The sequence below is a fragment of the Muntiacus reevesi genome, chromosome 3 (genome assembly GCF_963930625.1).
Source record: "Muntiacus reevesi chromosome 3, mMunRee1.1, whole genome shotgun sequence".
Classification (NCBI taxonomy): domain Eukaryota; kingdom Metazoa; phylum Chordata; class Mammalia; order Artiodactyla; family Cervidae; genus Muntiacus; species Muntiacus reevesi.
In genome coordinates this window covers 243717047-243732053 of record NC_089251.1, presented here as the reverse complement: position 1 = coordinate 243732053, position 15007 = coordinate 243717047, and the positions used below count along the sequence as shown (strand labels likewise).

Sequence of the window (15007 nt, the reverse complement as noted above, 5' to 3'; positions counted from 1 at the left end):
TTCAAGCTATTCCAAAAACATGCCTTCAAAATCATATGCAATTGCCTGGTCAAGCATTCCAATCCAACACTCTTCAGTTCTATCTATAAGAGCACTAGCATAATAGAATATTATTACAGCATGCCACTGTTTCATAGTCCTGGGCAATCAGTTGGAATAATACCATTCTATTTTATGTGTTTAGTGTCACATTTAGCTTAAAAGAAAAAAATTGATGTAGGCAGATTTTGATCTGCCTACCATCCCTATTTTACATGTGAGAAAAACTACAGCCTACGAAAATTAAGTGATTTACCAAAGGAGAAAAAGACAACAAATGTTGGGAAGTGCAACCGAAACATGTCCTTACAGACAGATATGTTCTCACAAATTCTACAGTGAAAATTAGCAAGACCAACATCAAAGGTCCCCTGTCAAAATATGAGGGTTCTTCAGAGATCACTAAGCTAACTGGAGTTTTGTGATAATGAAAATATCATAGTGAATAAATCAGAACTATAATAATATATTCATGCCAACCAGCATTCCAGGAATTCTTTCCATTATTACAGGTTAGATTTCCTGAGATTCTTTAAAGAATACATAAAATTGTCCCCACTCTCCCAATAAAATCACCTACAAGCAGAATTATCTCTACCTGAGCAATGGGTAAGATTTAAAATTCCCTTAAGAAGTCAAAACCACAAATTTAGGCTTCATGCAAATCTGGATTTATATTATTTTTGTGACTTTGGAACCCCAAACTAAAAATTAATATTTAAAATTTACACTGGACCAATGATAAAACTCAAATTCTTTGTAAAATTTTCCTTAAAGATTTTTCTAGAAATGAAATTTACATTCATTCAAATTAAAAACTTAATAGACACACTGGACAGCAAATCAGATAGAACTGAAGAAGGAATTACCAAGAAGATAGATTTGAGGAAATTACCCTCAATTCAGGAAAAAAAAGAAAGATAAATGGATAGAAAGTGAGTGAGCTCTCTTTAGGAGACAGAATGAGAAGATCCAACAAATATAATAACATGGTATCCAAAACGGAAAATAAAGATAGTTGAGACTCAAAATTCAAGGAGATGATGGCTGAGAATTTTCAGAACTGATGAGATACACAAATCCACATCTAGAATCAGCCCAACAAATAGACACATCACAGTGAAACTACAGATTACGAAAAACTAAATCTTAAAAGCAACCAATTAAAAAGGCAGATTAATTACAAAAGAACAATTGGACGGAATATAACCTCTCAGCAACAGAGACCAGAAGACAACAGAAAAGTATATTCAAAGTGTACGGGAAAACAAAGGTCAACTATTTCAACCCCGTTAAAATATTACTCGAGGGGTTTTCCTAGTGGTCCAGTGGTTAAGAATCCATTTCACAATGCAAAGACACCTGTTCAATCCCTGGTCTAGGAAGATCCCACGTGCCACGGAGCAACTAAGCCTGTGTGCCACATCTACTGACCCCACACTCTAGAGTCCAGGAGCTGCAAGTACTGAAACCCGCGCACACCTAGAGCCCGTGCTCCACAAGAGAAGCCACTGCAGTCAGAAGCCCACGCGCTGCAAAGAAGAGTGGCCCCCACTCACTGCAACCGGAGAAAGCCTAGTGCAGCAATGAAGACCCGCCACACCCAAAAAATAAATAAATCTTAAATATATTTATATATAGTATATATACATATAATATACATATATATAATTCAAGAGTGAGGGTGAAACCTACTCTAGTACCTGATTATATAATGTTCTTTCAAGCCTATGAAGCTTTATGTTTTTTTGTTCCCTCTATCCACAACATCCTCCTTCAACTCCCAATACCCTTCCAGATCAAAGAATTACAAATTCTTTGCAAAGTTTCCTTTAACTTCCACTCTTGCCTGGGGAATCTCATGCACAGAGGAGCCTGGTGGGCTACATACAGTCCATGGGGTAGCAAGAGTCAGATGCAACTGAGCCACTAAACCTACCTACCTACCTAGTATGCAGGATCAACTGAGGCACAGAGCCTAAGAACACAGGATTCAGAAACGGCAGAAATAAGTTTGAATAACAGTTGTGTGACTTTGGTCCTATTGCTTCCCTGAGACTATGTTTTATTTATGTAGATGATAATATCAACCCCTAAGGCTTGTTAAGAATGCTGAATTAGACATATGTAAATTTCTGACATACAATAGAAGGCATTAATAAGAAAATACACAGATTAGCCATTAGAAGAGACTTCAAAGATTGCTTGATCAATATTAAAAAATTAATAGCATTTGAATACTTTTGTAATACAAAATATTAGGAAAAAGCAATAAAAAAGAAATTAGAAAAAGCAATTTTTAAAATGATATCATCCATAGTAGAAACAAAAATAAATTATCCAGGAATAAATATAACAAAAGCTACACAATTTATGGAGGAAATTACTTTATTGACAGAAAAAACAATTTGGATTACTCTCATGGTTAGGCAGATTTAATACTACTCTTAACAAAGTGTGTTTTCTACTGAAAAGAATTCCACTGCATGATTAAACCACAGTTTACTAATCTCATTGCTTCTATTTTTTTTCCTATTAGAAATAGTATAATGTATATCCTTGTAGAGCCTCCTTCTGCAGTGCCCTAAAATGTAATGTGATTCCAATAAATAACTAACAGAATTTTCCACAGAACTTGACAAGATGACCCTGAAATTGAAATGAAAAAGTTGGGACCAAGTATAGTCTGTTCTTTTGAAAAACAGTAAGGGAAATCTTGCCATATTGAGATGTTATATATATTCTTATATATATATATATATATATATATATATATATATATATAAAAATACATAACATATATATTGAGATGTTATATATATTCTAATATGTATATAATATATAACATATTCTGATGTTATAATAATTAAAGCAGTATGATACTGTTACAAGACATAGATAGCAATACAAGAATTTAAGACATATACAGAAAATTGATACGAGATCTGTCATTATAGAGTCAGTAAGATCAATGAAGAAAAAAGTGATTGTTTAATAAATGGTGCCAGATATTTACAGTGGTCAAGAAATGAAAGTAACCTAAATGTCCACTGACAAATGAACAGATAGAAAAGATGTGGTACACACAATGAAGTATTACTCGGCCACTAAAACCAGGGAAATAATGCCATTAGCAGCAACACAGATGGACCTGGACATTATCACACTAAGTGAAGTCAGTCAGACAAGGAAAAACAAATATCATATGATATCACTTATTTGTGGAAACTAAAAACAAAAAATAATACAGATGAACTTATTAACAAAAGAAAAATAAATTCATAGACTTAGAGAATGAACTTGTGGTTACCAGACTGGGGGGCAGGGCGGGGGTGGGTGCAGAGGGACATTTTGGGAGTTTGGGACAGGAACACATTGTCATATTTAAAATAGAAAACCACACAAATGTTCACTCTAGTCTGTATTATTTGTGTCTTTCTAAAGCAATCCTCTCTACCTTTCTTTTAAAAAATGCTTATAGATTTTCTTTTTTTTTTAATCTAATTGAGGGTAACTGTATTTTACTTTATCTTATTTATTTATTTTTGGCTGTGCTGGGTCCTTGCCGCTGTGTGGACCCATCCATGCTCAACAGCAAGAGAAGCCACCACAACGAGAAGCTCACACACTGTAACTAGAGTGGTCCCCGCTCTCCACAGCTAGAGAAAAGCCTGCAGTTTACAGAAGAAATTAAATGATCTAAAAACATGTGAAAACATGCTTGTTTATATCCAACAGATTGGCAAAATTTTTCAAATATATTCTTTATTTTTTTAATGTATCAGCAACTCTTGATAAATAGAAAAACAGGAACTCAAATTCCTGATGGAAGAGTAATTGGAAGTAAACTGGATAAAACAATGGAAATCAATTTTCAGCTATCTAGTAAGGTGAGCTGAAGAATGCACACCCTATGATCCAGCAATCCCTCTCCTCAGAATCTAGCCTAAAAACTCTGGTATATCTACACAAGGAGACACATACAAAGATGTTCACTGAAGCCCTTTTGGAAACAATGAAAAACGTAAAGCACCTAACTGTCCCCTCGGCAAAGAAACAGATAAACAAGCTATGGTTTAATCATACTATAGAATGTTTAACAGTAATTAGAAATTAATAAACTAGTCTATTTTAGCAACATGGTAAATTAAAAAGGCAAGATGCAGAAGGATTAATATAACATAAAATAATTTATGTAAATTTACCATACTAAAAGAACTATACACACATATATAGTTTAAATGTAGTACATTTAAGCAAATGTAAAACATATTGAATAAATATAAAAGTAAAACATGCAGGCATATAACAGGAATTTCAGGATAATGGTAATTCTTAGGGAGGAAAAGATATAAGGAGAAGAGGATGACCTTTAGTTTTTTGACTGAAAAAAGCTCTAAGGCAAATATAACAAAGCTGATCTCTATTAATCTTAATGGTGAATACAAAAGTTTTGTTATATTTTTATACTTTTTATGTATATTGAAAATGTTTCATAGTTGAAAATAGTTTTAGACTTTAATATGAAATAAAAATTAGAAAAAAAATTACAATTTAACCAGACTTTAACACTGCTGTTGTAGTTAAACCTCATAACAATAAAGATGACTAGAAATTACACTCAGCTCAAGTAGAATCTTCTCCCCTAAGCAGAATCTGTCTACATATTTCTAGTAAACTAGCAATGACAAAAAGTACAATGAACACAGAACAGAGAACAAAGATTTCTTTAACTCTTCTTCCTCCAAGCTCTCAGTACAGGAGCAGTGTTGTGCTCCTTTGTTTGAATTTGTAACTTGAGTTAGATGGATACTGCTATGGAGAAAATTCCAGATTCACAGAGAAGAAAATTTCACAAGAAATCCATGTAAATACATAAATAAAACTCTGAATATAAGCAAACAAAACATAAATAAAAGAGATATATATGGCAAGGTCCTCATTATAAAATCTTTATTGAAAGTTTGCTATTTGTAGGGATAGAAACTAAAAATGAAAAAAAAAAATGGTTAATTCAGAAAATCAAATCCTGCAGTATGGTTTCACACTGTACATATGCTATAGGAGTGCTGCCCTTACACATGAGCTTGACAGTAAAAATAAAACTTGCAACCGGACTCTGCAGCACAGGATACAACTGAGACTTCAAGGACAGGGATATAAACAGTGAACTAAAATTTTTAAAAAAGTAACAGAGAGGATCCTACTGCAATGGAGACAATAAAGTTGGCAACGTACGTAGAGGCCGTGTTGTGGCAAACACTGACACCAGGCTAAAGGCTTCAGACATTAGCCTATAAAATATGAGACGCTATTTTAAGCAAAGCTGTGACATATGTGAAGCAGAATTTTATATGAGTGAAGGTCAGACTGAACTGTTAAATTATTACAGGCAGGAAAATGGTAATTATCATGGAATAGATTATTATGTCATGAAAGCTTGGCCTAAGGAAACAGCAGAGAACGAAAAGAACAAATCTAAGAGAAAACAAAAGAACAGGTCTTAGTATCAAGCATGTGAGGAGAGGAAAAGGAAAGAATCAATAATGATACAAGCAGACACTGTTAGACACCTACCCAAAATCCATTCCTCTGTTTTTCCCCAGCCACAAGACAACAAAGACAAAATATAAACAAACTTGAGTGATGAAACAAAAGTTTATAAAAAGCCTGTGTCTCTGTAACACTAACAGGCTGCTGAACAAGTCCTGAGATGCAAAACAGTAAATGCTTCAAAGTTGAAGCCGCTAATAGCTGGGATTTCTGATGAGGAGGGGAAATTAAACTAATTTAAACAGAAAGAAAGAAAAGGAAAATCTTTTTTGGAGAGAGAGATAGCTGATTCAGTTTTAGACATGCTGACATTAACGTAATGGAGGGGTAGTCAAGTGGACAAAATTTTCCAAACTGGTATGACTCAAAAATAATAGCTTCCTAGATTTAATCAATGAAACTTAGATTGTTCAAATTTACAGATTTTTTTACTACAGGATTTCTTAAAAATGTTATACATTGCAGATAGCCAAGAATATACAACATGTAGTATTTCCCAAGTTTGTTTGACCATAGTACACTGCTCAGTAATCTCTGTAAAACATGTCTAGAGATATAGATATAAGTAAGTATAACTGATCCTTGAAACTTTGAGTATTCTAGAAAGATATATGAAAGGATACTACAATTAAGAGTATCACCATTTTGTAGCCCCTAACGAAATAATGGATCTAGACAGTGATAATCAATAGCTGCAAAAATCTCTGACATGATATGGAACTTTATGACGTATGGATTAGGCTGACAAACCTGAACACACTGATCAACCTAACATATACTAAAGAAGGGACAAGGAGATATTCTATGACTCCTGCTACAATTCAACAGGAAATATAAGACACCATTATAAAGTTTTCTTGCACCACCTCCCCAAAAACAGAACTTAAATTTGATCAAGACTCTAGATCCAACCACCAGTTTACAGGAAATAATGGGCAGAGGAACAAGTTAAATATCACAGAACTGCAATCATTAAATCCCAGAACGTTGATTTTTTCAACTAATAAACTGAAAGAAGGAAAAAGAGGAGGGGTGGAGAAAACTATAAAAAAGATTCTTCAGAGAAATAAAAACCAAGTACAATAGTAGAACTCTGCATCCTAATCCTAAGTCAACCCTAAGAAATCATTTATGAGACAAGTGGAAAAATCTGAACACTCACTGGATAGTTGAAGATATTAAAAAATAACTATGAATATTTTAGGTACTACAATTGTGGTAACAGTACTATAATCCTCTGTGATAAAATCCACAAAAAATTTACCATTTTAACCATTTTAAGTGGTTATATTAAGGATATTCACATTGTTATGCAACTATCACCACCATACAACTTAAGAACATTTTTATCTTCCCAAACTGAAACTCAACCCATTAAACAACTCCTCACTTCCATCTTGCCAAGCCCCTGGCAACCACCATTCTTTTTTTTTTTTTTTCATTTATTTTTATTAGTTGGAGGCTAATTACTTTACAATATTGTAGTGTGGCAACCACCATTCTACTTTCTCTCTTGGTAATTAAACGATTGCAAGTACTTCATATAAACAGGATCATACAATATTTGTCTTTTTATGTCAGCTTTATTCATTTACCATAAGATTTTCAAGGTTCATCCATATTGTAGCACGTATCTGAATGTCATTCCTTGTAAAGGCTGAATGATATTCCATCTTATGACTATACCACATTTTGTTTATCCATTCATCTATCAATGGACATTTGGGTTCTATTTTATTTTTAAGGGATCATATCTCTTTACTGAAATACATAAATATTTATAAGTTGAATTGTAAGATACCTGAGATTTGCTTCAAAATACTCCAGTCTGGGAGGAAAGCGGAGTGGGGGAAGGGAGAACAGATGAAAAAGATATCATTTCTCACTTATCAGATTAACTAAGATCAGAAAAACTGGTAACACCATATAAACTGGCCAAGTAGTTGAGAAACATGCTCTTTCATACATTATTGGTGAGAGTGTAAATTAATTTCTTTGGATGGCACTATCAAAGTTTAAAATGCACATTTCCATTAACCAAGATATTATTTCAGGGAGTTTATCTTCACACATATACTCACACACATACACAAAGAAGTGTATACAAGATACTGACTACAGTTATGCTTATATTAAGCCCAAGACTTAATTTATATGTCTATCAGTAGTGAACTGACTGAATAAATCACAGTAAAATACAAAAATATCAAAATGCAATAGAAGACAATTTAAGAAGAAAATCAAATTGTTCTCCATGTACTAATAAGAGACAGTGTTCAATAAGTATGTTCAGGGGAAAAAGCAAGGTACAGAGAGTTTAACACTATTCAACCAGACATCCACAGCTTCAATTTCTAGCACTCAGTTCCGTTCAGTTCAGTTCAGTCGCTCAGTCGTGTCCGACTCTTTGCGACCCCATGAACTGCATGCCAGGCCTTCCTGTCCATCACCAACTGCCGGAGTCCACCCAAACCCATGTCCATTGAGTCGGTGATGCCATCCAACCATCTTATCCTCTGTCGTCCCCTTCTCCTCCTGCCCTCAATCTTTCCCAGCATCAGGGTCTTTTCAAATGAGTCAGCTCTTTGCATCGGGTGGCCAAAGTATTTCTAGCACTGCCACACACCAAAGAACCTAAAAACTTCCCACAACAAAACATCTAGAAATGCTGAATAAATTATACCTAAAATCTTTTAAATGTGTAATTAAGCTCAAAAGAAAGGGAAATCTCTCACTGAGAAAGGGAAGGAGGAAAAAGGAAACTAATTTTTACTTTATCCACCTATTTTTGTTATAACCACTATTACTTTTGAAATTAAAAAATAATAACAATTCCTGAAGTACACTGAAAAAAGATGCTTTGGTTGGTATGTCACATTTTTGACTGAAAATCGTAGGAAGTTGTTCCTTTAAGAGAGTCTTAGGAGTAGAAGAATGGGGATAGCAGTACTGCCTCAGATTCAAACTGGCACACCATAAAACCTGTATGCCAGGGTGGAATGAAGTCAGCTTTTTATAGTGGAAATAAAATTTTTTATTCAGCACTGTCTGCACAAATCCTTGAAAATAAAATTTCTTCTCCTAAAAAAAAAAAAAAGATGCTGTGGATTTAATAATCTATGCCACTTCCTGAATAACTAAAGCAAAGTGACCTCAGGGCAAACTTTAAGGTAAAACAGTTACTAGTTTATCCAATTTAATTCAACACATGCTATCTACCTAGTAAGCAAGCCCAAGAGCCTTTGATTAATAACAGCAAGATGAACTTTCTAATTTTTAAGGAGTTTAGAATCTGTGAGGAAGAATAAGGAAGGTGGCAAAAAAAATCTGCAGAATAGAATATGAAAACGGTCATCCTCTGCATCAAAATTTGAAAACTAAATGTTTAAAATTCCAATTTCCGGTTTGTAACATCAGAACCCCAAATCAGTCAAATATTATTTTATATTTTCCATTACTATTCTTAAAATTTATTTATCTTTTAAATTTTTACTTAAATTTATTTTTATTTACTTATTTTTTGGACATGCTGCAAAGCTCGGAATCTCAGTTACCTGACCAGGGATCAAACTCACACCCCTAGCATTGGAAGCATTGAGTCTTAACCACTGGACCACCAGGGAAGTCCTAACACACAATTACTAACACACAGTTTCTATAGGCTTTGTAATCTCTTCCCACAAATGAATTCTCAGCTGTTTTCTTTGTTTGATTTGTATACCTGTTAATATGCCACATTTATTACTACTAATCAAAGAAAAAGGAATCCTCTTTGCATATTTCTGTAATTATCAATCTGAAAATTAAATAGTAATTAAATAGGTTGTGATGGACCAAATATTTGATGGACCAAATATTCTTCTCATCTCCAATCATACAACATCCTACCCAAAATAGTCAGACACTTGGGGAAAGGATTAAGGCACAGCAGGGCTTCTTCTCTTTTACTAAGAACAAGATACAGAGAACAATAGAATCCTTCCTTAAAAATTTACTGAATAGGATATACAAACTTCTATGACAATTAAAATAACAAACACCACCAAAATCAACACATCTTCGATCTTTAGCAACCAAAAAAATTTTAAGAAATATCAAAAACTGAGAAAAGTTACATTCCATCCATGTGAGGGTACTCCAGCTTTGCCCACCAGGAAATTTTTAATGATTACCAGTTCTAAAAAGTTCCCTGAGGCAGCCTTTCAACCTGCAACACTGGCAACATCCTGTGTCTCTCAAGGCAGTAACCAGGTGTGTAGCCCAGAAGATTTGTCCTTTCCAACCCAAAGAGTTGTAAAAATTTCAGAATAATCACATGGCCATAATATTGTTTATTGTTCACTCTTGCCCGTCATGAAACGGCATGGCAAATGCTGGCATGTACAGACAATAGCTATGCATTTTAGATAGACAATAATTATTTAAGTATTATAGATCCCCTGGAGAAGGATAGGACAACCCAATCCAATATTCTTGGCTGGAGAACCCCATGGACAGAGGAGCCTGGTGGGCTACAGTCCACAGGGTCACAAAGAGTCTGAAGCAACTGAGCACGCACATATATCATCTCATAAAGAGAGGCTTGCCTGATTAGGGGAAAAATAAGAATCTACAAGATGTCAGTAAAGGCAAATGCTACAGATTAAGATGTGGACCGGCTAGAGCCCAGATGCCCTAAAACTGTACAAGCACCTTGAAAGAAAGTCACTGAGATATTTCTGCTCCCACAATGAAGCATCACAATGAGAGATCAGATATGCATCTCATCCAAATGAACCTGATAATTAATTATACCACTTGGTTCTAAAATTCAGGAAAGAATCAATATTATCTCCTACTTTCATGTACTTTGCCGGTTTCTTAAATGTTAACCTTGACTAAGAAGTAAAAATGTCTAAGTATCAATAAAGTACGGTTCCAATTCCTCCGTTTTGAAATCCCTCTTAAATGTTTTTAACAGGTAAGATTTTAAAAAGAAAATAAAAAGGCCTAAATAAGAATGGCATATTAAAAAAACAAGGACACAGGAACGAATGGAAGTACCAATGAGAATGCTATTTTGTAAAGGCAATAGAGAGAATGGTGAAGCTGTCAGGTTCTGGCCTCAAGATGCATAGCCAACTACTTGGGTGATCCTGAGCAAGTGTCTTAAACCCTGAGTCCTACTTTCCTCTTCTGTACAATGGGATGATGAGTAACAGTCTTGGAGTTACTGATTAAATGAGCTAATCATGTAAAGCGGGTTTTAATATTTGATCATTATTTTCCAAACAGATGGATAAAAATACAAAATTTTAATAGCACTCTGTTGACGAGGCTGTTGTGAAACACTCACGTGCTCTGCTTACTACTAAACTTTATGGGGGGCAATCTGGAAATTTCACTTTATTTATCCCACTGATATTCTTGCACAGGTGTGGAAAGAAGGTATATCAGTTTGTAATTTCATACTGGAACCAAAACGCCCATCAAAAGTGATGACTAAGAATGGCAAACTTATGACATGAAACACTATGCAGATTTTTTTTAACAGAGTACACTGATTTACTGACATAGACCTCTTAAGTGAAAAATGCAAGATGCATAGAATAATGTATATGGTATAAAGAGACTGAAAAATCAAAATACATATTCACCCTTGCTTGTTTTCACACTAAGAGAAACTAAAAACGGTGGAAAGAAACTGGACAGACAGGAGATAGGATGGGAGGGAAACTTTAAACTGTGTCTATTTTTATTTTTTTGTTTTAGCTAAAAAAATCTTACCTATTCAATTATCAATTTTGAAAGTATTTTTTAAGTGTCAGGCATACACTCTAAAGTTAGCAAATGTTAGCTGCAATTATTACTATTGTCCTTGTCAGCAGCAGCAGAATTACAAGTATTATCATTATTAGCAAGTTCAAAAAAGCTCCTTTCTGATGCTTTTTCTTACTCCCTCTGCACAGAAGCCTCCTCTAACTCCCAGACTATTTAAGGAACTTATCATTTTCTACTCTTGCATAAGCTGCTTAAGACACAGGTCATGTATCTACCTAATAGATACAAACATTTTGCAGTAACAGTACCCTACTCCAAGGAAAATAGAGACCATTTCTAAAGGGATTATACTCTATCATTAATTATAAGACTTGAAAATCGAAAAACCTGAATAACTGGATTTGCTAACATTCTTTCAGATACTACCCAACCAAAAAGCTCTCTTTGACTAAGCTTTTTTCTTCTCACAGGACTTCCTCAGACATCATGTCCCAAGCCAAGACACAACATGTACTAACTCTTTAACTCCCTGCAATCTCTGAAATGTCTTTTGGCAAATCCCGACATCCTGGTACAACACTCCTATCGAAAACAGCATCTGTTGAGCGTTTCCTTTTAGATAGAGGTTCGCGTGTTAGTCCGTGAATAAAGTGCCCTTTTAACTGGAGAAGACCTAGCACTTGATTCCTAATTCGCTCAGTGTTTTGTCTGTTCTGGTATGGAGGGTATTCCATAACTGACTGCTCGCTCAGTAGCTCAATTCTAGCTGTCATTCCAGCACACCAGATACTCCACTGACAGCTCAACAGTCACTTTTCATTCAGGCCCCTCCCCTTCCCTCCTCCCTCAACCCCCATCGGCTCAGGAGCTCCTTCCCTCACACTGACAGTTCAGAAGTCCCCTTCCACAAGCCGTCCTCCTCTGCAGCTGCAAGACCACTTCCCCGACTCCCATCATCCCGCGACCCAATTTAGTCCCCAGTATCATTGCTCTCCCAAATAATCCAAATCACATCATCAGTTTCTTCCCAAGAAACGGACGGCTTTAAAGCCTTCCCCAGCAAGTACACAATTGACAGCTCGACACCAGATTCCCCAAGTATCCTTTCCTCTCCTCTCCGCTCCTACACTAGGCACTGGCTCTTTTCTCGCAATCACTCGTTCGCCCCGGCTTCTCCGAAATTCCCAGCTTCGTTCTCTAAATACGCTCTTCGCTCTCCCCTCCTCCCCATCCCCTTTCCACCGCTGACAGCTCAGTCACTTCCATCCCCATGTGGCTGCACCTTCCCCCACTTCTTTCTCTTGACAGCTCGGGGTCGGCTCCGAGCTTCCCCTCCCCGAGGCCTCTCCAGACTCGGCCTGGGCAATCCCGCGGTGTCCCCCGCCCCGGGGAAAGGCTCCACTCACCCACTCTCCCGCATCACGTTGCTGTCTCCGCAGTCGCAGGCACCCCCGGCCTGGCTGCGGAACATGTTGAAGTCGTGTCCGGTGTGGTCACCCTGGTGGAAGCACTCGGCGCAAAGCGACATGCAGGGGGAGATGCCGCACGTCCGGCAGCGGTAGGCCACGAAGTTGGCTGTCCAGACCAGGCCGCATAGCGCCGCGGGGTCGTAGGCCCGCACCGCCGCGCAGAACTCGTCGTAGCCTCCGCCGCCAGCCAGAAGGCACTTACACCACTCCAGAGCCTCCTCCTCGGCCGCCCCCGGACCGCCCCCGCCGCCGGCCGCCGCCGCCTCCTCGCCGTCCGCAGCCGCTGCCAGCGGCCGCTCGGCGCTCAGCACCCGCTCCAGCAGCGCCTGCAGCTCCTCAGCACCTGCCCGGTTGTCCGGCCGGCTGAGGGCCGCCTTCAGGTGCGCGGCGGTGGCCGCTTTGTCCAGGGCCAGCCCGGGAGCAGGCACCTCGGCTTGGGGTGGCTGCGGCCCCCCGACGGCCGCAGCGGCCGCCGCCGCCATGATGAGAGCTCAGAATTTGGAGAGTCCAGGGCCGGCGGCTCCTCCCGGGAGGGTGGGGGAATTGACTGCTGCGATTGCTCGGCCCGCCCAACTCTCGCGATACCCCGGGGCTGCCGCGCACCTCCGCCTGCGTCCCCGCCCATGCACACGCCCCCTCCTGCTGGGGTGCAGGCTTCCCGACCCTCTAGTCTGGGACAGTTCTCTTGTTTCTTTCTTCGACCTTTTGGCTCTCTTGTAGTTGAAAGTCACTAAAAGAAGGGACTCGACTTTTTAAAAAATTTGATATGGGTAGTATGGAAAACCTTTAATTTCGACCTTTTTTCCCTTTATTTACCTGAACTATAAAAGACAGCATCTTTCCGATGTATTTAGGCATCTCCATTTCGTTTTGAGATACAGATTTCCACTGTTATCAAACCCTTAATTACTATTGAATTACTATTATTACTGGGGAAAAAAAGCTAATTCCCCTCTCCCCCCCGAATCAATTCCTACCTTCACACTATTATCAATTTAAACTTCTAATACGTTTTTTAGAAGACTAGAGTATATTCTTACTATCTCTCCTGTTCAAAATCTTTATTGGAAGCAAAAGTCAAACACTAATTGAATCTTCTATTAAAGTTCACCACCAACTTGTCTTTCTATCATTATCTCCTGGTGCTACTCTAATTTTGCTATTTGAAAGAAACCAACGGGACCCTTCGGTGTTTTCTGAAAGATGCTTTCTTATTTCCTGCCCCTGGTCTTTATTGCTCCTAGTGCCACCCATACTCCACCCCATAAAGTCACCCTACACTCCTAGCAATGTCTGCCTGTTTCATTTCCCTTCTTCCAAAGAAAATGGTTTTGAACTTATTTGATGATATAACATTGCCTTTCACTGTAAAAAACCTCATCCTCACTGCACTATTAATTGGTAAGTTTTTTGAGGGTAAAGAATGAGTCTTCATCATTGTACATAAGTGTTCAAATATTTGGCTGATTATTGTCATTAAATGGAATATAATTAGAATAGGTAATTTGTTGCATATTTATTGTGCCCCATTCTTTATGTATGTTATTTAACTATCTCAGTAATCCTATAAAGAAATTAAACTTACAGAGGTGGTTTATGTGTCCCAAAAACACACAACTGGCAATTAAATACGACTAGAAACCAAGTTCATCTGAATCCAAAGTCCTTTTTCTATCACATCAATGCTTCCCAAACTTTCCTGATCCTAAGACTCACCGAAGTTCTTACCCACAAAATATATTCCCAGGCTCTACCCCAGACCCAAGATATCAAAATCTCTAAAAGTTACACTGTCCTATCAAGCAAAATCTGAATCTTAAAAGAGATTGTCATTAACAGTCCTTCCAGAACTAAAAACCACGGCTTATTAAGTGTCTACAGCTCATCTCCAGAGAACTGGATGTATTATTAAAAGTAATTTAGGAATATATAACAAAGAACAACCAAGAATGAAAAAAACTCTAGGAGAAGCAATCCAAAGAAGTAGAATGAGTATTTCCAATTCATAGACAGTGATATAAATGCATCTAACATAACAAAACATACTATTTCACACATCTTGACCAGACTCTACATTAATAAAGCATTTCACAATCATTTAACAGTGCAAATAATTCAATTCCCTTTATAAATCATCAAATTGTAAACTGTTAGGTAGTTAGAATAGGGAAAAGAAGTCCAGAATG

The 15007-nt window shown here is 37.3% G+C and overlaps 1 protein-coding gene across 6 annotated transcripts in view; it reads right to left on the bottom strand.

Annotated features, from left to right (window-relative positions):
* UBR3 (ubiquitin protein ligase E3 component n-recognin 3) overlaps positions 1–13337 on the bottom strand; it is a 190134-nt gene extending 176797 nt beyond the window's left edge. For all 6 annotated transcript variants that reach the window (XM_065931732.1, XM_065931734.1, XM_065931735.1 and 3 more), the window contains exon 1: positions 12759–13337. In XM_065931732.1, the coding sequence (XP_065787804.1) occupies positions 12759–13303 (545 nt within the window). In that variant the 5' untranslated portion in view covers positions 13304–13337. The remainder of the gene's footprint in view (positions 1–12758) is intronic.
* Between the last annotated feature and the right edge of the window lie 1670 nt (positions 13338–15007).